The sequence below is a fragment of the Juglans microcarpa x Juglans regia genome, chromosome 5S, assembly GCF_004785595.1.
Source record: "Juglans microcarpa x Juglans regia isolate MS1-56 chromosome 5S, Jm3101_v1.0, whole genome shotgun sequence".
In the NCBI taxonomy this organism is placed as follows: domain Eukaryota; kingdom Viridiplantae; phylum Streptophyta; class Magnoliopsida; order Fagales; family Juglandaceae; genus Juglans; species Juglans microcarpa x Juglans regia.
The window spans coordinates 6267597-6294278 of record NC_054603.1 but is presented as its reverse complement, the minus strand read 5'-3'; the positions used below and the strand labels follow the sequence as shown (position 1 = coordinate 6294278).

The window sequence follows — 26682 nt, the reverse complement described above, 5'->3', positions numbered from 1 at the left end:
AAACTGTGCTAGGATTTTCAAGCATGCATGGTCCTATCCCCTTGGTAACCATGACTGTATCATCCCCAAATTTACCAAAGCAGACTTACGGTCTTACACCACCAGTACCATCGGCATCATCCTCTTCTTAATCATCAATACATTGCTAATTTCTGTATCTGTTTTCTAGCCAAACAAAAGATTAGCAGAATGCACACCATCTGTAAATAAGCGAAGTATCATGGTTGAACAGATGGACGGACACAGAGAATTATCCCCCACACGAGATTGAAATCAGAACCCCACCCTTGACATCTGGAGAATTGGGGAGTAAAATGCCATTTGGTCTGAACATTGGCAATAACAAGCAGAATATCATATATTTGAACATTGCTCATGCCATTTACAGTGGGAAGAAGATATATTTCATTGGCTTAGCTTTAAGTGACATGGTAAAATGTTCTTTGAATATACTGATATAAGAATCTCTCTCCATTCTCTTTCCTTTTTTATAGAGAAGAAAGAAACTAACTGATCAAGTATGAATTCTTCCCCTCAATCTAATGCAACGACCATCGGGATCACAATTTCCCAGAGTGTCAAAGCTATAGTAGAATTACATAGAAGAAAAGAAGCCAATTTCTGAATGTTTTGCTGTAAATGAAAATGCGAGTGAATAGAGTGAGAGACTCTTTCCCTCCCTTGGAGCACTTTTGGGGAGAAAGCAACTTTATTTGCTGTGGAATCCTGTATTTGCTTTCATTGGATATAGTCTTCATAATAATTGTCGCTTATCACAGAAACAAACCTTTCAAGCCAAGGAAGCTGATGAAGATCCTTCATTGCGTCTACATAGGAGTCTGTACAGCGAGGTGGGGATTGGTAAGGGGGATGGTCACTCAGACTGAATCCTCCAGCAAGGAACCTTTGGATCAAAGCCAGCTGAGATCTTTCTTGGTCTGAGTACGCATCCATAATCATAGGGAGTGAATTGAAAGTCTCCCATGCCCATTGTTCCGACTCTTGCATGGAGTGGGTAAAATCTTCAGAGTTGTCCTCATCCCAAAAGGCACACTGACAGGTCTGTTGGCCATCCCTATATTCTGCTCCACAAGAATAACAGAACTCATGCCCACACCTGTAAATGAGTCATGTAAGCCAAAAATTGTCACAAGGAACTTAAAATCAACAGCCAAAGCCGAATATAAACCATTGAACTCTGCATATTGAGCATTGAAATCTGGTACACATTAGAAGAGCATAATATAGGGCTAAGCAAAAATCCAATAATCTGACTCCGAATCCGACTCCGCTCCAGCTTCGCACCAGCTCCGCTCCGACTCCCATTAGTTGGAGTTGGAGTCGGAGTTGGAGTTTTTTTCCTCTTGGAAGTCAGAGTCGGAGTCATTGATGAACCGACTCCGCTCCGATCCGACTCCAACCCTCCACCTCCGAATCCGACTCCGCCTCCGCCTCCGACTTGGCCCTCCGACTCCACCTCCGCCTCCGCCTCCGATTTTATACATATTTTATAAAAAAATGTGTTTTTCTATATATTAATCATTTAAATTTTATACAACTATATCTTATATAGTTAGTTAAACTCAATAATATACTAGTTAAATAATATATTTATACTATAATATATAGACTAAATTGACTAATAATAGTTTAGTATATGACTATATGTAAATATCATACTATTACAAATTTACAATATTACTAATTTACTACCATGTAACACTAAATTACTAATGTATAAATATAATAGCATGTAATACTAATGTATATATAATATACTATAAACACAAAGATGCATAATAACATCAACATGTAATACTAATGGATAAACACTAATCTATAAATTTATAATAACATATAATACTAATGTATAAACTATAATAACTGAAGTATTGTTCATATAAATTTTATATAACAATATCTTGTATTAATTATATTTTTTGACCTAATAAATTCTCAATATATTCCTTTTGATAAATATATTAGTAATACTATATTAGCAATACTAATACACACTATACATTAGTATAATAATTAGATTTATGGCCTAATACTAATACTATTAGTAATCCACTTTAAGTCTATATATAAATTACTATATAAATCACTATAGTATTACTTACTAATACTATATTACTATATGATACTATTAACTATAGTGAATCAGTGATATACTAGTATTAGACTATTAGTATACTAATACTATCAATGATATAGTTAGTATAATATTTATACTAATACTATTATATAGTTATACTAAATTAAAATCACTATAGCAAATACTAATATATAGTTATGCTAATCACTATAACTAATACTAATACTAATATAGACTATAGTTATAACTTATAATATTATACCTATACTAAATCACTATAACTTATACTAATATATTATATTAAATTTATATAGTTATACTAAATCACTAGAACTAATACTAATATAGTTATACTAATCACTATAACTATATATAGTATTAATATCACTATTAATATAATATATAGTATTAATATATATTACTTGTTTTATTTAGTTGTATTTTTTGTTATAATCAAAAGTTTAATAAGTTTAGATTGTAATTTTGAGAAAATTGAAATTTGAAAGCCAACAATTTTTTTTTTTTTAAAAAAAGTGGGTCAAATATGAAGTTAGAAAAGACAAAAAAAAAAAAAAAAAAAAAGAGTCCAAAAATCCGACTCCGCTCCGACAAGTCGGAGTCGGAGCGGATTCAGCACAGTTCGGAGTCGGAGTCAAAGGTCGGATTCGACCTCCGACACAGTCGGAGTCGGAGTCGGAGGATGGGCCCTCCGACTCCGAAAGGGTCGGTGCTCAGCCCTAGCATAATACAACAATACCAGGAACAAAGTGAAATAGCAATGGCAAGTCAGTCGTACAGCAAGAGAATCGAGTAAAAAAAAAAATTTGCTTTTACTCTTTTATCTCATCCTAAATTAAAGTAAGATTGAACTTTATCTTGCATCTAAAAATATTATTTTTTTGATAGGTACATCTAAAAGTATTATCAAAAGCTCACTCTCATATTAATCAAATTATCTAATGCAGACACTGAATGCACAGAAAATTTGATTATATTCTCCAAGAGCAAGAGTCTAAAGATGAAGGAAATTCAAAATATGTACACCACAATTTCAACTGCTCTGCTTACCCATAAAATATATCATAAGTAAGAGACTCTAATTCACTTATCCTTTTCATACACAATTAGATTAATCAATCTTTCAAAAATCCTCACCCCCAACTCCAAAAAACAATTGATCTTGGTTGTGTATGTAGAAATTAAGAAATGTTGTGTGTTTTTTTCGTGGAAAAATATCAGATGCACATAAACACAATTTAATTTAGAATCTAAATTTAATTAGTGCATTTGTGGATGACTAATTTAATTTTATACTTCTCATAGAATGCAACCATTCTGAAGAAAAAGTCTCCTCCAACAGTTAAACAGTTAGGCATATAGAAAATCCAACATAATGTATAGATAGTGCTATAGCAAAAACGTTATGATTACATGTGATCACATCATCTTCCATTAGTGTTGGACGTGGGCACAGAATCATCTGATTGGTCATCCAGTAATGTTTATATGGATAAATGGATTTGGACAGGTGAGTCTAATGGAACTTTCAGTGTTAAAAGTGCCCATCGTATGATCCAAAACTCAATTGTTAGTTGTGAGGGAGAAAGCTCAACTTGTATGCTTGATAAGAGACTGTGGAAGAGATAATGGCAGATGAAGGTTCCAAGAAAGATTAAGATCTTTGCTTGGAAAGCATGTAAAGATATTTTGCCTACTTTAAATAACTTGAGAAAGAAAAATATGGAAGTTGAAAATGCTAGCTGTTTTTGTAAAGATGCCAAGGAGGATGTGGCTCGTGCTTTATTCTTTTGTTCTCATGTGAGTAGTATATGGAAGAAGTTTTTACCTGATTTGCAGCAGGTCCATTCTGACATGAACTTTATGGACATTGTAAAATTTGTTTTGATTCAAGCAAATGAAACAGATTTTACTTCGTTGTTTGTGATAGGCTGGAGCTTATGGTTTAGGCGAAACAAGATGCAAATGGAGAAACTCTTGGTGGAACCATTACAGGCCGTGAATCATGCATTGTCTATCTATAAGGTGTTCAATGATTTAAGGTTTTCACATGCTACTGACAGAAGGAACATATGTGTATGGCACTTACCACCAACAGGGTTTTTCTAAAACTCAATGTGGATGGGGCAGTTTTTGTGGATAACAGAAAAGCGGGGGTTGGATTGGTTTTAAGAGATTATACCGGCAAGGTTGTTATGGCTGCTGGTAAAATAGAAGAGGAAGTGGATGGGGCTGCAACTATTGAGTTATTGGCTGTTTTAAGAGGTTTACAGCTTTGCATTCCTCTTGGGATACCAAAATTGATCATAGAGTCAGATTGCTTATTGCTAGTACAGGATCTGCAAGCTACACAGGAGTCATCTTCATGGAAAGGCAACTTGATTAAAGATGCAAAAGAATTGATGCAAAGGTTTTCAGAGGTCAAAATTCAACATGTACCTCGAGATGGAAATAGGGTGGCTCATAGTTTAGCTAGGTATGCTTGGAATGTAGTAGACATTCAAATGTGGTGGCATTATGTACCTGCTTGTGCTGATCAAGCTCTTTGGTTTGATCAAGCTGCTTTGTAATGTTTCTCTTCAATGAAAGTTTGGTTATCAAAAAAAAAAAAAAAAATCACAAGAATAATTTCTAAAGAAGGATGCACCAATACAATATTCGAAATCACTTCATATATCATAACATGCTCACTTTATATCATTCAATAAATGAGCCATGCTCAAAGAGAAAAGCAATATGTACAAAAAAGGTCTCTTACCAGCAGGTCATGTGATAGCAACCTTGAGTAAGCTCAATCATTCTACGGCACTGCTGACAACGCCTCCACCTTTTATTTTGTGCCAAGCGATGTAAAGTAATGTCTGCCGCATCCCTCTCCTCCAAAGGGAGGTTCTGGTACTCTTCACAACTAATTGAAGAATGCCAAGGAACGCCACATTCCACACAGATAAACCTCTGGCAGACTGGGCACTCAACGCAGCTATTATCTGATTGACTTGATGAGCTTGCTCCAGTTGACAAACATTCATGGGGTTCAAACAGGACAGAACAATTTGGGAATGGGCAGTAGATTCCATCGGAGTGGAGGACATTTGCTTCTTCAAGTGCTCTCTCTAAAGATTCATAGGAAGTAAATGGAAGAAAAGATTTGCACTCGGCGGTGGAGATGAAATATTTGCATCTCAACTGAGGGCATCTTATTGGAACTTGATAGGACTGCACTTTTCCATCAACATAGATTCTCATACAATTCGAGCAAAACTTGTGAGAACATTTCATAGTAACCATCATCAGTGATAACTTGTCCTCGCAACAGATGGAACAGTTTTCAAGTGATTTATCATCCTGGGAAGGAAAAGAGACAACCCCGATTGCCACTTGGGCTAATTGCAAAGGCCGTTCCAGATCAGCACTGGGGATAAGCTTCAAAACAAAAGCTTCAAGATTACTGGCATATTCTAGAATCCTTTCCCTAAGTGCTATCAGAAGTGGGACTTCAAGCTTTGCATCATGGGTTATCTGCGACAATTCACATCACATCACTAAAACACACTTGAACTCAAAACAACAAAAACATCCATTATTTCTTCTGCAAGAAGAACAGACACATGAAAAACAATAAAAATCATGCTATAAATATTAAATCCATTATAGTCATATTGTATTACTCACCATAACTATGGAGTTTTTTAAATGCTGAGGAGTTTTTTAATGCTTTACCTTCTTACATCAAAGTGTGAACCTAATACATTAATACACTTATCTTTTGATAGGTACATTAATACAATTATCATTGCATAAAAATATACTCCCATTTTCTGAAACTAAAAGCACCATAAAAAAAGTTGGTGCACCGTCTTCAACTATGTATTGATACAATTCCTTCTGTTTTCTTTTTCTTGATTACACATACCCACCAACTTCATATCCAGAGCAAATTAAAGAAACACTGGTTTAACACCAAAATTAATGACAGATTCCTGATTCATGTATCCAAGTCAGTCCAGAGAGAAATCACTTTTGATTATCAACTGTCATGGTTCTACAGGTTCAATTTTGCCTTCTCCACGAAAAATGATTTTTCCAGCTCAAATTTAATAATTGATTCAATTCTTTAAGCCACAAGGATATTTGAATACTTTTTATGAAAATCCTAGTCACCAAATTCCAAGCCCTTCTACGGGCTAATGCTGAGCTTCAATGGGAATCAAGTTGACCATACTATTTGTGCTCTCTGCTGCACCAAGCACAGGAGCTATGAAATAACAGAGCGTTTGACAACACTGCCATCTCTCCAGCAAACTAAACCCTTTGTTTTAACAAGGAAAAGAACAAAACTCAACCTTTAAGAATGAAAGAGATGAGAAAGACCACTTTTTCATAGTGAATAGAAAAAGAAAAGCTTTGATTCTGTTGTGTTGTCTTCTCTTTGTACTTTATCTTGGTATAAATCTTCATACTTGGCCTTCCTTTTAAAAATACTCAAAAGCTTAGACCAGAGGATTACTTGCTGAAAAGCCCAATGGCATGCTAGAGTTGAGAATTGATCCCAATCATTACATAACCAAAATATGAATTTTAAAGATCCATTTAGCCTTGTCATAATGAAAATCCATGAATACTAAACGTTTCTTTTACAAGTAATCGATTTTTGGGGGGGGGGGGGGGGGGGGAGGGAGTCTGTGCTTCCCGCAATTTTGAAAAGGAGATAGAACGCTTTAAGTTAAGGGGCAGCATCACTTGATGCTCACGCATGGGTTCTATCCTTATTGTTATGAATCTCCGTTTAACTGTTCCTTGTTAACTACCAAATACAATTACAGCATTACTGTCAGTTGATTCCACAAAAGGAAAAAAAGAAACTAATTCCTATTTATCACACCTCTTAAAGACCCCTTTTTTTTGGGGGGTCACCTTACCCTTAACCTCAGCGAAATATCCCTGATGACTTTTTTATGCATAAATATAAATTTGGAAAGCCACTGAACAGTAAAAAGAAGATAGGAAAATCTTGTGTTTTGCATCTAGAAAATCTTCAAAACTGACATACCATATAAAAGATGAAAAGAATGCAGCCTATTCAATTAAAAAATGACAATTACTATGACACGGCAAATTACCATCGTGGAGTTTATTCATTTTGTGGGAAGGAAATTACATGTAAAACCTTAAGCAAGGCTTATATCACGAGATTATTAGATGAAGAATTATCAAATGCTTTAGAATGGACGACTCACCTGGTCATACAACAGCTCAGAATCGGTGAACGCATATACCCGACGGATGCTATTTTGTGTAGCCTCCACCAGACCATCCATCAAAGCTAAGTAATCAGCGACAGATGCTTCAACATGAAAGTCGAGTTTTTTCTGCACCTGAATGAGAGGATTATTGGTTGATCTTTCCATAACCACCCCAATTCCAGAAAGCCCAGAACCAGATTCCCCAGCATCAGCTATTGAAATACCCTTGAAGAACATCTTCACTGAAAATTCATCAAGATCGTCTTTTGACTCTTCCTTCGCAAATTCTTCAGTCTCCTTCCAGACTTCCTCATCCTCGCAACAACTCCTGAAATCTTCCTCATCTTCTTCCCTGACCAAATTCGCAGAAGATCCGTCACCAAGAACTGTCCGATGCTCCATTTCCAATTCCACTTTCTCGAGTATCCCACAACAGCTCTGCAAGTCAAATACTCCGATATGTAATTTATATCAAAATCTACGCATGACCCACAAGAGAATCGATCTCAAACCCTGTGTTTCGGCGACTATACACCACAAAGTGACAAAAAAATCCATATCAAAAAGTGATCTTTCAGCCCTTATTTCTGGATCAGAATACCAGGAAAATCCACCATGGAGTTCATCCAAAACAATAAAATTGTTGCATCAACTCCTAAAAGCATAAAAGAAGGTTCATATCAAAACAGTGATCTTTAAGCTCCTGGTAAAAAATCAACATCTGAGAAAACAAACCCATCGAGGGATCAATTCAAAATTCCGTCTTCAAGCCTATATATTCCCAAAAAAAGCACAAAACGGACTAACAGAGATTTAAGGAGAAAAAAAACGACATAAAACAAAAAAATTAAATTATTTTGGATCTTTCACATAATCAAATTGAACCACAATTTACCAACAAAAAAAAAAAAAAAAAAAAAAAATTACAAGAAAATAATAATGTATATACAAGAGGAACAAATAGACAGACAGGGGTAGTCAATAGAAAGCCAAGAAGTGAAGCTTCCATACCAAGGCGGTTTTCACGCAATGTGGAAGGGGAATCAGATAAAATTGTCTTTCGGGTGGGGTGTTCTGAAAGACTGTCCGTAAGTGAGGGAGGGTATTTGTAAATAAAACCCTAATCTGACAACTGCTCCCTTTGTTCTCCTCACTATAACAGGGATGTGGAGAGAGAGTAATCCTTTACTATTGCTGTTTATTTAGACGTAAGGAACATCAACCTCTATCTCTGCTTTGCTGGCATTCTTCTGTTCTCTGAGTTCCATTGCATACAGTTGGGTTTGAACAATTTTCCAGATTCCAATAAATTAATGCCAATTAAAAAAAATTAATACCTCTGTTGCCTTAGGAAAATGAGAATATAGGACAAAAAAGAAGCAAATTTCAAGTTTTACCCTTTAGATAATATGACCTTCGGCAGGCCCCAACCTTTTTTATTGGATTTTTCTTTATTTATCTTTTAGGTCTTCGCTTTATAAATTTATTTTTATAAAAATTTTACATGCATTTATCATTTTTAATATAAAGAAAATCTATACATTTATCATTTATCACATTTTTATCTAAGATTTTTGGGTAATCTGCCCTACAAAAGAAATTAGAATTTAGATATTTTTACAGTTTTATAAGTTTTAAAGCCAGAGAAATATTGTAAAAGCAAGAGTAAAATAATTTTTCTTTTAAAAAATTCATTTATAAATATTATAGACTTATTTTATATAACTATCTCTTGTTGACTTTAGATCTTAAACCTTGGATAAAAGTTCTCTAACGCATGAATTAAAGAACTAAACTTGAAAGTTTTATTTTAAAAATAAAAAATAAAAACTAAATTTGAAAGAATATATTGGTAAGATGTGACTTGGGAGTTGGAACTAACTTTTCTACCGTGGAATCTAATTGTGAAGTACCATGATAACTTTAATAAACGAGCATTTCATTGACTTGCAAGGACATGTTGCATTAAGCTTCAATATAAAATAATGAAAAATGATAAGCGTTCCACTTCCGGCTCCCGTTGAGAGTTATCCCTTAGCATTTTTATGTATTTTTTTATATGTTTTTTTTAGTTTTTTTTATATAGATTTTTTAATAATTTTAAATATTTAAAAAATAAAAAAAATTATAATTTCATTAAAAAATACTTTTTTTAATTATTTTACTTCGTGATTAAAGAAATATTTTTTAATATTTTTTTATTTTATGATTAAAGAAGTATTTTTTAATAATATTTTTATTTTTTTTATTTTTTTTAAATATTTACAAGTATTAAAAAAATTTTATAAAAAATAATTAAAAAAAAACATCAAAAAACACATATTAAAATCAGTAATGACTCCCGTCACCAGCGGTTACTCTAGCAGTACTCTAAAATCATTATTCAAAATAATATTCTACTATATATATTGAGTCAGAAGGAGCTTGGTTTTAAGATTAGGTACCTATGCACATGCCAAAACAAAAAACTGTGCACATGATGGGATCTTTGTCAGTTCAATGAAGAAAATTGAGAGAAATAATGCATGATTACCCACGCACCTCGGCCTCCTATATTATGCAAGTGTTAGGAAAACAAGGGTATGAAATATATATACTGTGTTTAATTTAGGTTTTTCTCAGCCCTGTGAAGTGAACAAGCTGCTACATTTTCTCTCTCTGATTTTTTCTCCAACAAAACAACAAGACCACGATGGCATTAGCAGCTAGATTGCGACCATTTCGATCCATTTGTAAGTTAATTAATCGTTTACTTCGTAATTAAGTCTTTCGTTGAAACTTGCACGCAACTTTAATGAAATTAAAGAATATATTTGTTAATGTGTAGTGTGTACAATATTCTATTAATTGGAACTCATGAACATGAGAGAAATTATATTCCCTAATGATCCAAATTTCCTACTTCTATTTCTTTTATGTTTATCCAATTAACTGATAAATCTGTTAATTAATTGGATAAAGAAAAATTTGTTCTTTATTTCTTTTATGTTTATGCCACAGCTGGCACAGTGTAATTGGATTCACCTTCGAAAGGTAAACATTGAACTCCCTTCTCCGTGTATATATGTTGTACGTAGCTTGTCCTTTGGCAAATGAAGACATGAATTGCTACAATACTGAACATGCATGGCAAGTAAGGGAACAAAATACATATCTAATTTCTAAGTTTAATAGCTAGCTCCAAGAATATTGTGAATGCAGCTAGAGGAGTTTCGAATTCAGAGCATTCAGTTTTTTTTTTTAACTTATTCCAGGACCACTATGCCACTTCATAGGGTTGAAAGTACATCTTTCTTAGTGGGAATGAATGTCTAGTCTTTCACTTGTGAAAACTCGTTGAAGAAGGCCATCTCAAAGCTTCAAACAGATTGTTAGATCGACAGTTGATCAACATTCAGTTAGAGCGGGACCCTTATAGAGAGTTCGCTCGACTCTCACTCGATAGTCGGCTCGAGTGAGATCCAGGTAGAAAGTTCACTCAAGCGAGTTCCAGCCCTAATGTTCGCTTGAGCCTCGCTTGATATTTCGTTCGAGCGGATGTCCATAATTAGGGTTTCTACCCGTTTCAATATAAATACATGCTTAATTACATTGTATTTGACTTTTGAGCAGCCAAAATACATAAAGAGAGAGAAAAGTTATTTTCTGAGATTCCTGAGAGTTCATTGGATGTATTGGAGCTATGAGATTGATGATTTTGTGAATTTTGTGATTGATCTCTTGTACTCTACCTTTGTTGATAGTGAATTCATTGAAACTGACCCTGCCAATGGACATAGGCTTATTCTGAGCTGAACCACTTAAATTTTAGTGTTCCATATGTGATTGATGTTCTTTTCTTTTATTTTACTTCCACTTTTATACTTCAAATTAATTGTTGATAACCAGTTAATCCCAACACTTCCTCCTATTGGTTTGTTTTTAAGACTCCAAGTGATCATGATAGAGTCGCAAGATTTTTGGTACATCATATTATGCATTTACTATTCGCAGGACGGGAATATTGTCATTTATAGTTCTAAAACATGTATGCATGATTTACCACCTATAAGGTACGTAATAACTTGTAGTCATATTAGACAAAACTGTCATCCAAGGTGACTCTCCCTTTGATTGGACCAAGATCCATGGGAGTAGGCCGAGAGAACCCAAATTACATTTTTTGGTTTTGTTTTACCATACACTGTATTAACTATAGGAAAATGCTATGTCCACAGAAATTTTTTACTGAAACCCTCTACCGATTTTTTTTTTTTTACTTAATGATTAAAGAAGTATTTTTAAATAATATTGTAAATTTTTTAAAATATATATATATTTAAATATATGAAAAAAAAAACAAATTTACTCTTTTCAATGGCCACCTTCGGTGGAAGTCATCTGTGGACCTAGCAGCGTTCTTAACTATAATCTAATGGTGTTTGTTGAGACTAGCACCCAACTCTGACATCAATATAATACTTACGGAAAATGCTAGACCTCCCGCTGGAGCTTCTAGCTAGGAGCTTCCGCTGGGTCTAGCAGTATATTTTAATGTATTTTTTTAAGTTATTTTTTTATATAATTTTTTTAATAATTTTAAATATTTTAAAAAAATAAAAAAATATTATAATATTATTAAAAAATATTTTCTTAATCATGAAGTAAAATAAAAAATTATAAAAAAATATTTTTTATAATTTTTTATTTTACTTCGTGATTAAGGGAGTATTTTTTAATAATTTTTTTTTTTACTTTCTGACTAAGGAAATATTTTTTTAATGATGTTCTAAATTTATTTTATTTTTTTTAAATATTTAAAAATATTAAAAAAATCTATATAAAAAATTACTTTAAATAAACACATAAAATAATACTACACCCCCAGCGGGAAGCTCCAGCGAGGGCTGTAGCATGATCCAATACTTACATATTATAAAAAAGTTGTCTTTTTATTGTCAGTTATTTTTTATTAAAATGATTATTTATTGTCAAAATGAATATATTATCCTCACAAATAATTTTTTTAATCATAAATAATTTGTTATAAATGATTTTTTTGCAAGTGATATAAAAAAAAATATATATATATATAGATATATAGTGGGGGATTACAAACGTACGGTCGCTTTTAGGGAATGATTAATAATTTGAAGATTGGGGTGGGTGGGTGGGACGTGGATTGTGATGTTCCAATCTCTTATAAAAGCAACCGACACCCATCCTATAAGTAAGAGCAATAAAATTTGAAGAAAAAGGCAAACATGGTTAGTATAGTTGGTGATGCTATTTATCTCGCTTTTTTGGGCAGGGTGAGTATGGTTGGTAGTGTGGTTGGAACATCTTGAAATTCATAGAGATTTTAAGTATGGTGAAGAAGACAGAGACATGAGGATAGGACTCTATGATTGCCATGATCATCTTTATCTTTCATGACATTAAGGGGATCTTTGTTTTTAGTTGGATGTGGATAACCACCCAACATTTATGCAGAGAATGAGCAGATGCAAGACATTTAATATATTGAAAAGGAGATCGATGTGGTACGTTGTTGTGTAGCTAGCGGAATTAATGCCCATGATTATGGTCATTTGGCTGAATCATTAGCTGCTCTTAAAGCTGTTATTCTGTGTCAACAGCTGGGTTGTGTTGGATCTTAATGGTTCAAACCAGAAGTGGAACTCACAGCTGGGATGATTCTCAATGATGTCAAAGCTTTTTTTTGTTGAAAATGGAGCAGTGGTCAGTTCACTATGTCCCTAGCACTTTAAATACTGAGGCTCATGTATTAGCCAAAGATGCACATAAACTCTCTCTTTAATATGGCTTCATTAAATTTAAAAATAAAAAAATGGAGCAAGATTAAGATATTCATCAAATGAAAAACAGAAAATGTGCAAAAGAAAAAAAAAACCCGAAGGCAAATCAGATATATAGTTTATTTAAACAATCCTATACATGATCAGTCGTGACAACAAACAAAACATCATGGTTTATTCTACAAAGTCCAAAGTAGTTAACTTTCCAGTTTAATTATTACATTAATTAATTCCAAGATCCATATATAATTAATTACTAGCTAGCTGAGCTAGCTGGATAACTATGTTTCGATCATCAAGCCCATTTTGCCATCACAGACATGCCCCCAGCACCCAAAAGAACCGCCACGTAAGACTTAAGTTGGAGCTTGATGTTAGCCTGCATCTTTGGACCCATAAAATCTGCAGCAAGAAGATCGACCAAAGCCATGTAGATCAAGAGGCCAGCCGATGATGCATTCAGGAGCCCCACCGTGACCAAAGCGTTGGGGCTATTCTCTTTGTACGTCTTCGACAGCGCCATCCCCAAGCCAATTCCGAATGGAGTTGTCACGGAGAAGAAGAACACCATTAAAGCCTTTTTCAACAACTTGTACTCTGCCTGTTTCACAAAACAAACACATGTTAATTAAATAAGCTGATACTGATTTTGGATGTATAAAGTACGTGGGAGCTGCATGCATGCATGAAATTCGTGTTGTTATTGACCTGGAGAATGCAGCCCCCGAGACCCATCCCTTCAAACATTTGATGGAAGCAAAGGGCAGCCACGAGACCTTTTATTGAGCAGGTGTTGTTTGAGGCACCCAGTGATAGCCCTATCACTACTGAATGAACAACTATTCCCAATTCTAGTACCTGCCGGCCAGTATGTAGTGGTCAGAGTTTAAAAACACAACAGTACTACTATAATCAAATCGGAGATGCAATTATTCATGTAGGATCAATTAGTCTCACAACTCTAAACTTTTTTATATATATGATAAATGATTTAAATAGATAAATTTCACACAATTCTTTTGTAAAAGAGTAGACTCGATTCACCTTAAAAAATTATTAAAAAATTATTTTTTATTAGTAGAATCTACTTTTTAACAAAAGATTTACATGAGACTTGTTTATTTTTTTTCCTCCCTTTTTTCAAAATCTTATCATAACTAGTGGAAAGTTTGCAAAATGTGTAGAAAATAGCTAAAAGAGAAATTCTCTACACGTAACTAATTATAAGGATAGTGCTTTGAAACATTATGCAATAAATAAAATCATTATAAGATCAGTGTCAGTACTAGCGTTTTGATATCTATATATATATAATACTTTTGATTAAAAACTTGATCTAATTTTGCTTGAGTCATGATCAAGATATAGACAAAAAAGCATGTGTTAGAAAAATTGAAAGAGTACTACTGATTTAAAATTAGTAATTTAATCAAATATATTATCTTTTATCTTTCAAGTTTGACTCACTGAGATATATTGTTTAAAAAAGCACACAATTTAAGAAGTGGATGATGGTTCATGTGCTACTTGATCACTAGTTGTTATCTAATAATAATATATAGTACTATAGTAATAATACAGATTGAAGATATCTTAATTAATTAAATATCTGCTTGCTTATATATAGTGCTCAATATCCTTTTGTTTTTTTTCGAAAAAACAAAAAATCATCGTGACGTGGCATGATCTTACTGGGTCTCCAACATGTATAATACGCCAAAACCAAGCTATGAATGAAGATTTTTGGCAATACTGGACATGATGACACTAACAACAATTTAGAAAATAAAATTGCAATCGTATTTTAAATTCAATCACAACTGATCTATTATATATATATATATATATATATATATATATATATATATATGTCGTCATCTTATGATAAAGGACAAGTCTATTTTTTGGTAAATGTAAGTACGTACGGAACGTACGTGTACATAAAATTATAGATATATAAATATGCAAATCTGAAATATAAATATATATATATATATACACACACACACACACACACGTACACAAATATATTTCTATTGCACATCAATATATATCAAATTAAGCTTGAACAAATCCATGGATTTGAAGCCAAAAACTCATACCATGGCAACAACACGATAACGTAAAAGTTGAGAGTTATCTCCACTTTCAGCCTTCAGTACTCCATGATGAAGCTGGTGAGAATGGACATGCTGGCCGGAGCTCACCGCAGCCTGCATCTCTTGGTCTCCCTCGACAGAAATACTGCCATCCGGGATAACTCCGGTGTTACATTTCCTGGTGTAAAGACTGGTGGCGAGTGAATCCACCATGAGAGTCGCTATTGCAGACAACATAGCCAGAAAGCCTGAAAAAGGGAACTTATGCCATGGGTTTTCTTTCAAACAATCAGACCATAACATATCGAAAGAATCAGGTAAAACGTGCATGAACCCGGTAGCAAGTATGATGCCGGCAGCAAAGGACTTGACGATCAAAAACAGATTTCGATCGGGCTGTAAGGCTGGGATTGAACGTGTAAAAAGGGGTAAGCAGACGCCAATCATGCTGGTAACAAGGATGGAGACAATAGCTATGATCTTGAGGGGCAAGGCTTTTGCCTTGTCATTGCAAGAGCTGGACTGTGACAACTTGCATTCGTCGGAGGCTGAAAGAGCATGGGGTATGATGGTTGAAAGGAGGATGAAGCAGACGAAGATGAGCTTGAGATCAGTTGAAGTACTGGCCATTTGACTAGTCTGATCAGGATTGGGTCTTAGGTTTGGCTTAGAATTCCGTGGAGCTTGATGTACCTTCATATAGAGATACATAGATGATGTCACTTATGCTAATGTTAAAAAATAGTGGCAGTGTCTCTTTGTTTATATCCTGCATGGCTTAATTAATTTCTTCCTCTAACTTTTGAAACATTCAACCCTAAAAACTAAACTAATGGTATCTATCCATTGTCATCATCATCATATATTATAGCGACAAACAAACGAAGAAAAAAATAATACGATCTTAGTATTATTATACATTAGACATAATATTAAATTATTGATCGTCAAGAGCTTAAGATAAATATGAGAAATGGTGAATTTAATCATTCGCATAATATATATGTCAATGCTCAGCATGGCTTAAATATTATCTAACAAATTATTCAATAAATATTAATGATCATCCTCTTAGTCATCATTTTTTTTATATGTTATCAAAATGAAATCAGGTTAATAACATTTAACCGATAAACAAGATATATATTTAAGAAGCTGAGAATTCCTGTAAGTTAAGATAGTAAGTTCATATTCACAGATCATCTAAAATCACTTTAATATCTAAACATAGTCTTAGAGATCTTGGGAACTCTACTCGCGTATATATGAACAATCTTCAACCACTAGCTAGCTAGTTTCAGATTAAATAGTTTAGGATTTTTTATTTATGACTGCAACATTTTATCATAATCATCCTCTAGCACAGAAGGGACCAGACAACAATATTAATAAAGTAAGGAAAACAAAACACACCGTATTTATGAGATATGCCTCTTTAGTCTTTTATTTGGGAGGGAGCCACGGCTGGGCAAATTCCTAGTAAGGGGAAAAAAACAAAAAAAAAAAAACGAGGGAGTCGGTGGGAAACTTTTAAAAAAAAAATCTGTAAAATAAAAAATTTCAAGTTGTTTTCTTAATTCATTAATTTTGTGTTTCACAGAAAATCTCGACTCCGAATAATATTCTTTGGATCCAATTTCTAACTTTTTTTTTTGGGGGGGGGGGGGTTTTATTTAAGTTATACCATGCATATACCTTATGCTCATGTGTTGTATTTTTATTTTTATTTTTTGAAACCCATAATATGGTCCATAGAAAATTATGAGAGCTTCTAGATTTATCCAGAGATGCTACAATAATAAATTTACAAAATAATATGATTTTATGCACATCAGATTTTTTTTGCACAGCACTAAAAGTTTTAGATTAATTCCCAACAATACCAAAAATCTGTAGCCTGATTGACATAAACCCTCAAACTTCAAAATGGAGATCTTGGATTCGAGCGAAAGTATATATCCAAATCTATAAAGTAATTAGTAATAAGATGCCTATAATTATAAAACTTTTATAATTAAGAGAGATGGTTTAATAAGTAAATGGTGATCTTCAAATTATTACTTTTTAAATGTGCAAGATTTACACGACTCGAAATTACAAATATAATTTTTCATGTGAAAATGTAATTTAATTTGATTAAAAAAACAAAATATTATATTGTAAAATCACAAATTAATTAAGGATTCGTTTGGATAGTGAGATAAAATAAGATGATTTTAGATAAAAATTAACAGTTAAATAAAATATTATTAAAATATTATATTTTAAAATTATTATTTTAAAATTTAAAAAAATTAAATTATTTATTATATTTTATATAAAATTTTAAAAAAATTATAATAATAAGATAAAATAAAACCTTTTTTTATCATCAAATCTGTGTTAAAAAAAAAAAAAAAAAAAAAAAAAAAACGTCACACAAACACATTTGTCAATGCCTAAAATCCGTACGACTTGGGCAAACTGAAATATTTCAAATTAGAATATCATCAATGATCAAACCCATGCCACAATGCCAGCTTCTAATTCAGCCGTTGAATTGCAAATAAATTATACGTACGGCCATGTGCGGCAGACTCGCAGAGCCATGGATTTTGCCGTTCGATCAAAGTGCGTGTCTTATTCGTGTCTGTGCATGTGTTAAACGCAATTTAATGGATTATTAATAAGAAAAATGAATACTTGATCCTACGAATTTGTTCCCATAAATTTATGGTTCGGATATTTTATTTTATTTTCTATTTATTATTAACGGGTTAAGGAAATAATTATTAGTGAAATGTTTTATTTTTTTATTTTTAAAAAATATTTAAAGATATTTATAAAACCTTTTAAAAAATATCATGAATTTGAGAGGAGGGCTAAGCATCCTATTAATAATTACTCTCTTGCATGCATGCCATTTTAGAAATTAGTGGCATGGGAGATCATGCTGCAAAAATCCTTTTCTTTTTAGGTTTTATTGTTTTGGTTTGCTGAGAAAAGGTTGGTTTGGCATCTACATGAGTTAAACGGACACTATAATAAATAAAAATAAATAAAAAACTTTGTGACTAGTTATTTGTAATAAAAATAGCTATTTGTTATGGGAATATAATATTCATTTGCCAAGAAATTATTATTTTATAAAAAATAACTGACAACAATTAAATAATTTTCTTATAATAATACGGTAGGAAGAATAACTTTGTAAATTATGATAACTAAGTTTTGACTTGTGATAAAAAAAAAAAAAAAAAAAAGGATAGTGCTTGATACTGTATTTGCAATGCATGCATGTATCTATGTAATATGTACTATGTGGTGAGACAGAGACATTAATATTAAGTAATACTATATAAAGTTGTAAGATGTGCTGATGTCTTATAATTTTTTAAAAAGTGAATGGAATTTATGATTAAATAAATTTTATATTTATTTTTTTAAAAAAAAAAATTACGCCTTGCGCAGACTTCACAACGCAAATACCATTTTTTTTTTTAAATATTATAAATGGGGTTGTTAAAAAAGTGACATAATATTTGTCAACATCAATGTACCTGAAATTGTTAATGTTAAGTACTCTATAGGCCTTTCCAAATCAGTACGTGGTACTGCGTTATATACGGATTTGACTTTAAATCCCATGAATATTCCCATTAGCATCCATCAGCAAGGTCTCTCTCTCGCTCTCAAGGATTTTTTTTTTTTTTTTTTTTTTAAGTCTCTCTCTCAAGTTGATATTAAATATTCCATTATAAATCAATTAATTATGTTACATCATTTTAATTTAGTTGTGAATTTTATGTCTCTTCTCATGCCTCAAACATGCCCGACTCTTATATTTTTCTAAAGAGTTTCGAATATCTTGCAAAATGTTCACAAAATTCTAAGCCAATAATGTTCTATTGATATATATGACTCGTTGAGAGGCACAGAATTTTCTTGGTTGGCTAGGAAAGGCTTCCTTACCAAAAGGTTTTCTTACCGTGTGAATGTATTGATTGCCATGGCCCACAACTAGCAATGTTCACTCGACCTGACCCGAATTTCATTATTTCGACCCGATCTGATCTCATTGCTATTCTGTTACCAGATTACTCGATTTGGCCGATACCAATTACCCTACCCGAACATGATTTTCGGAATACCCGATTACCCGATTTTTTTTTTTTAATTTTAATTCTAGATAAATAGATTTGCTAGTCTCTTATAAGACTCTGAGTCCAAGAATTTACAAAAAATCTGTTTGTAAATATCCTAGCTACATCAATATCCTAATTTAAGTACCAATTGTAAAAATCTCTTGAACTTGCTTGATTTTCCTTTGTTGCACTACATTATTTGCTTCTGCAACTGTCGCTGTGGAGGAGGCTGCTATTGTTGCTTCCCCTTCATGGCTTCTTCTACTTTGGACACCATCTCTTCTTATTATTTTCCCTGAAATTTTTTATTAAAAATGGGATTTTTGATGTGCAGGTATTAATATAAAGGAATTTTCATCATATATATATATATATATATAGATCATGATCATAATAACTAGTAGAACTTGTCAGAACAATAAACAATTGATTTATGCCAAACTAAATTGTCTAATCCGGGAGAGTCATGAGAGTGATGCCAAGTACTCTAGTTGACATTTTTTTAATTAAAGATAAACTTCAAGAGTAACTTGGGCAAGGGATAAAACAGGAATATTCTTACCGGTTTAAAATAGCATAAGTACTTCAAGTAATCTTCAATCGACTTCATTTAAAATATTCTTTAAAGTTATCTCTACGTGAAAAAAAATTATGTTAAATATATAATTAATTGAAAAGACTATATGAAAATAATTTTCAAATGTGAATCTTACCGGTTTATAACTTGTAGCTTTCAGCCTCTTCCATTACATCTTGGGAGTCATAATTAATGGATTGAGCCATTAACCAGTTTTGTGTGTAGATAAGAGATTCAACTGTTGTTGGGAGTAATGAGCTATGAAATGAATCTAAGACACGACCTCCAACGGTAAATGCTGACTCAGAAGCAACAGTAGATATGGGAATAACTAACACATCTCGAGCCATATTAGCAAGGATTGGATATCTGATTGAGTTCACCTTCCGCCATAGTAGAATATCAAAGTCGGGTGTCGATCCTTCAACACTTTCCATGAAAAACTTATCCAATTCTGATTTAGACTCTACCACATCCTTTGATGCTTGATATTGTTCAAACATACTTAATATACCATCCACATTATCATAAGAAGTGTTGCTTTGGGTCTCACCAACACTTGATTGGCCCCTACTTGAACCTACACTGTATTTTGAATATTGCTTATACATCCATTCAATCATCCTCCTTAACCAATCAACAAGTTTAGACGCTCGCTCATTTCCAAGAAAATTTCTAAAACAAAATTCCAAAACTTCCAACTTGAAGCGCGGATCAAGCATAGATGCAATAAACAACATTTTGTTCAATTTCTCAAAATCTCCCCAATACTTGTCATATTTCAACAACATCCTCTCCGACATGGTTTTCAGCATATTACTCTCACTCATAGAAAATTTTTTCAAATAATTATAAATTGTAAATATTTCTCTAATGAACAAATTTGAAGTTGCATAAACTGAGCCTGAAACCCGCAAAGTCGTATCATATAAAAGCTTCAAAAATTGTACAAAAACCTTGATGGTTTCCCAATCATGTAAAGTTGGTATTCCTTGTCCAACCTCACGTAAATATGGGCCAAACTCGTTGTCTTCATCTTGCATCACCTCAAACGCTGGATAATATTTGAGAGCTGCACTCAACATTAGATATGTTGAGTTCCACCTAGTTGGAACGTCAAGACAAAGAAGCCCACCACCCAAAATATTTTGCTTCTCTGCGCATGACTTGAACTTATTAAGTCTTGCAAGGGAAGACTTCACATATTTAACTGCATTTCGAATCTTGACAATTGATTTATCAACTTCTTTCAATCCTTCCTGGACAATGAGATTCAAAATATGTGTACAACATCTTATATACATAAGTTCATTCTCTAATACCATACAATCCTTATGTTTGGCAATTTTCCTCAAATAATCGATGGCCGTAGTATTTGAGGATGCATTGTTGACTGTGATTGTAAATATCTTCTTTATGCCCCATCCAAGTACAGATAACTCAATCTCTTTTTCTATTGTTATTCCTTTGTGATCAGAAACTTTCTTAAAATCTATAATCCTCTTATGCAAGATCCAATTATCATCAATAAAATGGGTTGTTATGCACATATAGTTAAGATTTTGAATTGATATCCACATGTCAGTAGTGATGCAAATCTTATAATAAGATGCCATGAACATGTTTTTCAACTTATCTTTTTCTAACATGTATATCTTTATACAATCTCACATAACAGTAATGCGAGAGGGGATTGGAAATCTAGACTCAACTACGGCCATAAAGTCTTTAAAACCTTGTTTTTCTACAAATCTAAACGGTAGCTCGTCTATGATTATCATTTTAGCTACCGCCGATTGTATTTTCTATTCATTGTACTTAGCAAGTCTAATACTAGGACTGCTAGTTGTACCATCCACCCCCGTCTTCCTAGTCCCGATCATTTTTTATTGGGGGTTATCCCTTCCAACTCAATAGCATTAAAGACTATACATGTCTCATGATGGTACTTCAAAGATAAAGTACCTTGTTTTTTAGGATGATATAACAAAATTTTCTCACAATAATCGCACGTGGCTTTGGGCTCATTGGGATCATCGACATTATCAATCCTTGTAAAGTGTTGCCATACATATTATCTTCCCCGTTTTCTTGTGATAGGAGGGTGAACTTGAGGACTAGTTGTTGGGAGAGAGCTATCCAAAGTTTGAGACAGAGTACTATCTAAATGAATCGCATTGGGCATTGATTTAGACCCAGATGAAGGCATAGTAGCACTATGTTCCATAAAATTCAACTACAATTTGAGATAAATTATGTTACAGGTATACCAATATATTTAGATTAAAAAACTAATGAAAGCATAAGTCAATCAGTATCAAGAAACACAATTTTTTTTTAAGTAATACCTTGAATAGAAATAAAGAATTAGGTTGGTGGCAAATCAGCACCCAGATCACGCTGTAATTCTTCTTATCAAGCATCATTGAAGAAGTTTTTAATGGCTTTTGCAGGCCAAAAAGCAAAAAGTCATAAGCTTATACGAGTCCCAAGTGATGCCTTATCGTTTTACGTTCTTAGAAGAGTTGTTAGCATTATATATATATAGCATAAACCAAAAGTAGCGGAATAGTTTGCATTTCTTTAACATCAAAGAAAAATTTTGTGCCCCGAATAATCATGGCTTAAATTCCTGTTTAACTCAAGTCTCACTATTCTCTATATTTGAAACTTATAGATGGCAAAAAAAATAAGAAAAAGTATTTTCAAAAAATGGAAGCTTTCAAGTATAAGAATGATGAAGAAGATGTCAACCTCAAAAAGGAAGTGGAAGAGCGTATAAAACTTTAGAAGCATGAGGCCTTTCAGCTTCTGAAGAAAAAGGAGAAAACTGAGAATATAATCAAGGTACATTACCAAACAATCGTAAAAGTTTTTTTATATCTTTACATGTGAAGACATTTACTGTTGCAAATATAGTTCTCCAATGTGCATAAAATGAAAGAAAATTGGTAGAAGAAGTAGCAGCAGAAGGAAGACAAGAAGTCTAACACTGATTATATTTAATGAGATTTTCTCTAATGTTTTGTAGTTTTTAGGATTGATGCAAAGCACTTGTCTCTTTTATGTGGGCCACAACAAAGCTGGTTTATAGCATCACATTCCATACTCTAAAACACTACTTTTCTTATAATTTGAAGTTTATTTTAGGATTTTAATCAAAATACTCTCTACATTCCAATCCTCATTTTAGAGAAAAGGTTTGGAGGATGAACAGTGGTTCTCCAAATATAGGGAATCATTAATTATCCCTTAAACCATTTCTTATCAATATTTTATTCTAATACATAAAATAAATTCTTCTTCTAATCATCTATACTTTCTCTCATATTCATATTTGTTATAATTTTAAATAATAATTTTAAATAATAATTTAATTAATTACGAAAGTATAAAAAAATAATTTTAAAAATATTATCATATCCACAAAAAAATAATATAAATTTTTGTTTAAAATATTCAGAGTAATAGTTCAAAATATAAGAAAAAAATATTGAGTAGTTAAGTTTGTAAATGGAAGTGAGAGAAAAGTAATAAATAAAAAATAGAAAAATATTATTTTAATAAAATAAAAAAAATGATAGAAAATGAGATGTATGAGATTTTTTAAATATGAGTAAAATTTTAAAAAAAAAAATTAAGGAATGTACTTTTTAACTAAATTATTGGGAGTTTTATAGGAAATAGGATGTGAATGCTCTTAGTACGTACGTTGGTAAATGAGATCACCATTTGAAAAATTTTCATAATTTTTTTTAAATATCACTTAAATATAAAATATTTTTTAATTTCAAATTTTTAATTTTTTTATATGATTATTACCTAATCATTACAATTTTTATAAATTTCAAAACAAAACAAAAAAAATCAATACAACTTTTTTAAACTTCAGTAAAAAATAATATTAAAGAATTTTTCTGTTGTTTTCAAAAAATCAATATAAGATTTTAATTCAAATTGTTTTATAATTATTCAAAAATCATTTAATTACTGTTCATAAAATTAAAAAATACTTCAAGTCTCTGTACGTGTAGATTCTGTTTCCAACTAATAGAAAGCCTACTTCAAGACTCAACCAAAATGGGATTATTTTATTGCATGGACTGAGTTTATCTTCTTCAAGTCGGAGTTTGACGATCTTTCGCAAGCTACAGATGAAGTGGCCCCTAGTTTGAGCATTTGCAATGGTCTAGTTATTATTAAGTCTAAAGTTTGGCTAGAATCTTAACTTTTGGTTATAATATCAACTTTTGACTAGGTAAGTTCACATTAGACTAACCATTATAAAGTTAAAATAATAATATAATATAATTTTTTTTATTTTTATTTTTTACAAATACAATTTATATATTTTTTAGATCCTCATGTTTTGTAAAAATAATATGTCTACTCTATCAATCAGTAGAAATAATGTGCATACCATGTATGTTTTACCATTCAAACAGAGAGAGAAGTGATGAAATAATTAAATATTGCTTTCCATTGTGAATAGTAGCTAGCCATGTTTAGAGAGGATTTAAGATTTATCATTCATCAAGTTTTAAGCTTTGGACTATTGGCTAATCCAATGTGGAGGCTTTTTCTCATATCTAGCTAAAGTTTAGACTTGCATTGACATTTGACTAGTCCATTGCCAATGCTCTAATTATTGACAGAGTCTGTTGTCTCTGCAGATGGATAATTGAACAATAATTACAATACAATGATCTTGAACTTTGTGCGCTCATGGAATAAGAGAGTTTGCATAATCAGAGGAGATATGTTAAGATAGTCGAAATAATTTATAAATAGTAATAAAATTATTAATTAAAATTAGATGAGATGAGATGAAATAATGAATAAATATTACTGTAAGAAAACTATTTATTAATTTGTATCAATTATTTTTGGTTAAAATACTTATTTTAAAAAAAAAAATTGAGTCCATTCTCATTACAAATAATCATTTTTATAATAAATGGCTTATCATAAATATTCATTTATTTTTAGTGATATATATACCCTCCTCCCTCACATACTAGTTTTTGTTCTTTCTCCTTCAACGTCATTCCTTTCCTACCCTTAGAGCATTGGCAATGGGTTATGCAAATGTAAAGTCATAATTTACATAATATTACATGATTTTATTTTGGTTATTCCACTTAAAATCTATTCTCACATTGGATTATCCATATATTAGTTAAAATAATAATAAAATATTATTAATTTAATAATATTTTTTTTTTTCTAAATTATTTTCACTATTGACAAGAAATGCTCTACAATAGGATTCTAGTCTTTCTTTGAATAATTTTGTTAGTGATTATTTTTAACACCGTTAGAAAGAGGATTTTATTCGTGATAATAAAAACACTAACAATTACCCTTTTTTAACAAGATGATTTTATTAGTGATCAGACGTGGATTATTGAATTACAAGAGACTTGGAGCATATATCAGAATGATCAGAACGTTCCTGGGAGTATACATCAATATACATTGAGGAAGAGAGAGAGAGTTCACAGCTAAGAAAATATTTTTTTTCAAATTGATCTAGCTACCGTGACTACCGAATATGACCCACAACACTAATTTACTATAGCTATAAGTCATCTTCTTTTGTATTTGTGTAATGAATTCTATTGGCCAAACTCTTCATTTTATTTACATTTACATAATCGATCCGTTGCCAATACTCTTAGCCACTACCATTAATTCACCTATACTCACCTTTTTTGGCCGTAAGCCATTTTTGATGTTTTTTTCCATCTTTCTATATATGGAGTTTTAGCTTTTATTTTTCAAGGACTTTAGAGTTTAGATATATGTACAACGACCAAGAACCATCTACCATCTACATGCCGTGCTAAAGAACTACTCTGGCATGCCAAGCCAAAATCCATTTTGACCCATTGGTGGCCGGCCTCCATGCGGCGCCAAGCTCTAATGCAATTAATTGTCACACATCTGTAATAGAGATAGGAAGAACCAAAGTCATAGTAGGCTTGGGTTAAGTAATAAGAGTTTAGTAGTTGAATTTATTTGCATGAGTCTTGTTGAGTCAGGCCATGACCCATTTATTGTTAGTTATATTTTGATTGTGGTTTTATGTTACCGTTGGAGTAAGTGGCCTATGGCCCAAGAGAGAAGTGATATATGTAGTAGAACGAGGAACTTGTGAGGATATCCAGAATCATTAAAGAAAATATTTTCTTATTCTCTTTTCTCACTTTTTTCTTAGAGGCTAGGTCAACCTCGAATTTGACCTTTTTTTTTTGCATTTTCTCTTATATTTTCTAGTCATCCAAATACTATAAATCAGGTGTGTTGCAAGTGGTATCCAAAGCCAATCTTTCCATGGATCGGCTTCATCAATCAATGGAAATAGAAAAAATTATTTCATCATTACTCAACATCATTGACCAAGTCGAACAATCACAACAACGTTTAGATGTGATTTTACAGACATTTAAAGATGTCAAGAACAACCTTGAAGATTTTCAGAACAACTTCAATGAAGAGTTCTCAAGTCTAAAAAGGCAACTCTATACTCTACAAGAAGAAGAAAAATATACAGCAACGATGGAAGAAAATGAGGTATTCAACACCGCTCAGCTTACTCTTTCTCATGTTGCCCTAAATCCCGTTAAAAATCAGAAACTTTTTCCACCATTCTGAGATCATCCCTTCTAAATCTCGTGTCCCTTTCTTCCGCTCAGAAATTATTTTTCCTTTTTTTTTTTGTT

The 26682-nt window shown here is 32.1% G+C and overlaps 2 protein-coding genes across 5 annotated transcripts; both read right to left on the bottom strand.

Moving 5' to 3' along the window:
* Positions 1-381: 381 nt before the first annotated feature.
* LOC121267697 (E3 ubiquitin-protein ligase arih1-like) lies at positions 382-8669 on the bottom strand. Of its 4 annotated transcripts, none has more exons than XM_041171699.1 (4): positions 8549-8669; positions 7354-7797; positions 4875-5635; positions 382-1117 (listed from the first exon to the last, which is right to left on the bottom strand). In XM_041171699.1, the coding sequence occupies exons 2-4, from the start codon at positions 7759-7761 to the stop codon at positions 739-741; spliced, it is 1548 nt and encodes a 515-aa protein (XP_041027633.1). In that variant the 5' UTR covers positions 7762-7797; positions 8549-8669; the 3' UTR covers positions 382-738. The 4 variants fall into 4 exon arrangements, with proteins under 4 accessions (XP_041027633.1, XP_041027632.1, XP_041027631.1 ...); XM_041171698.1 differs by having other exon boundaries at positions 7354-8014; positions 8371-8658; XM_041171697.1 differs by having other exon boundaries at positions 7354-8080; positions 8371-8657.
* A 4591-nt stretch (positions 8670-13260) lies between these two features.
* LOC121268037 (probable zinc transporter 10) lies at positions 13261-15919 on the bottom strand. The gene is made up of 3 exons (XM_041172143.1): positions 15260-15919; positions 13866-14015; positions 13261-13758 (listed from the first exon to the last, which is right to left on the bottom strand). The coding sequence occupies exons 1-3, from the start codon at positions 15884-15886 to the stop codon at positions 13453-13455; spliced, it is 1083 nt and encodes a 360-aa protein (XP_041028077.1). The 5' UTR covers positions 15887-15919; the 3' UTR covers positions 13261-13452.
* Between the last annotated feature and the right edge of the window lie 10763 nt (positions 15920-26682).

What these genes read in the sequence shown, in the direction of transcription:
- LOC121267697 (XM_041171699.1), bottom strand. Translation starts at nt 7,761, where the DNA reads ATGGAGCATCGGACAGTTCTTGGTGACGGATCTTCTGCGAATTTGGTC. An exon ending in CTGAGCTGTTGTATGACCAG is followed by an intron (nt 5,636 to 7,353) that starts GTGAGTCGTCCA and finishes GAATTGTCGCAG; the next exon opens with ATAACCCATGATGCAAAGCT. An exon ending in TGCTATCACATGACCTGCTG is followed by an intron (nt 1,118 to 4,874) that starts GTAAGAGACCTT and finishes ACTCATTTACAG; the next exon opens with GTGTGGGCATGAGTTCTGTT.
- LOC121268037 (XM_041172143.1), bottom strand. Translation starts at nt 15,886, where the DNA reads ATGGCCAGTACTTCAACTGATCTCAAGCTCATCTTCGTCTGCTTCATC. An exon ending in GTTATCGTGTTGTTGCCATG is followed by an intron (nt 14,016 to 15,259) that starts GTATGAGTTTTT and finishes ACTGGCCGGCAG; the next exon opens with GTACTAGAATTGGGAATAGT. An exon ending in TCGGGGGCTGCATTCTCCAG is followed by an intron (nt 13,759 to 13,865) that starts GTCAATAACAAC and finishes TTTGTGAAACAG; the next exon opens with GCAGAGTACAAGTTGTTGAA.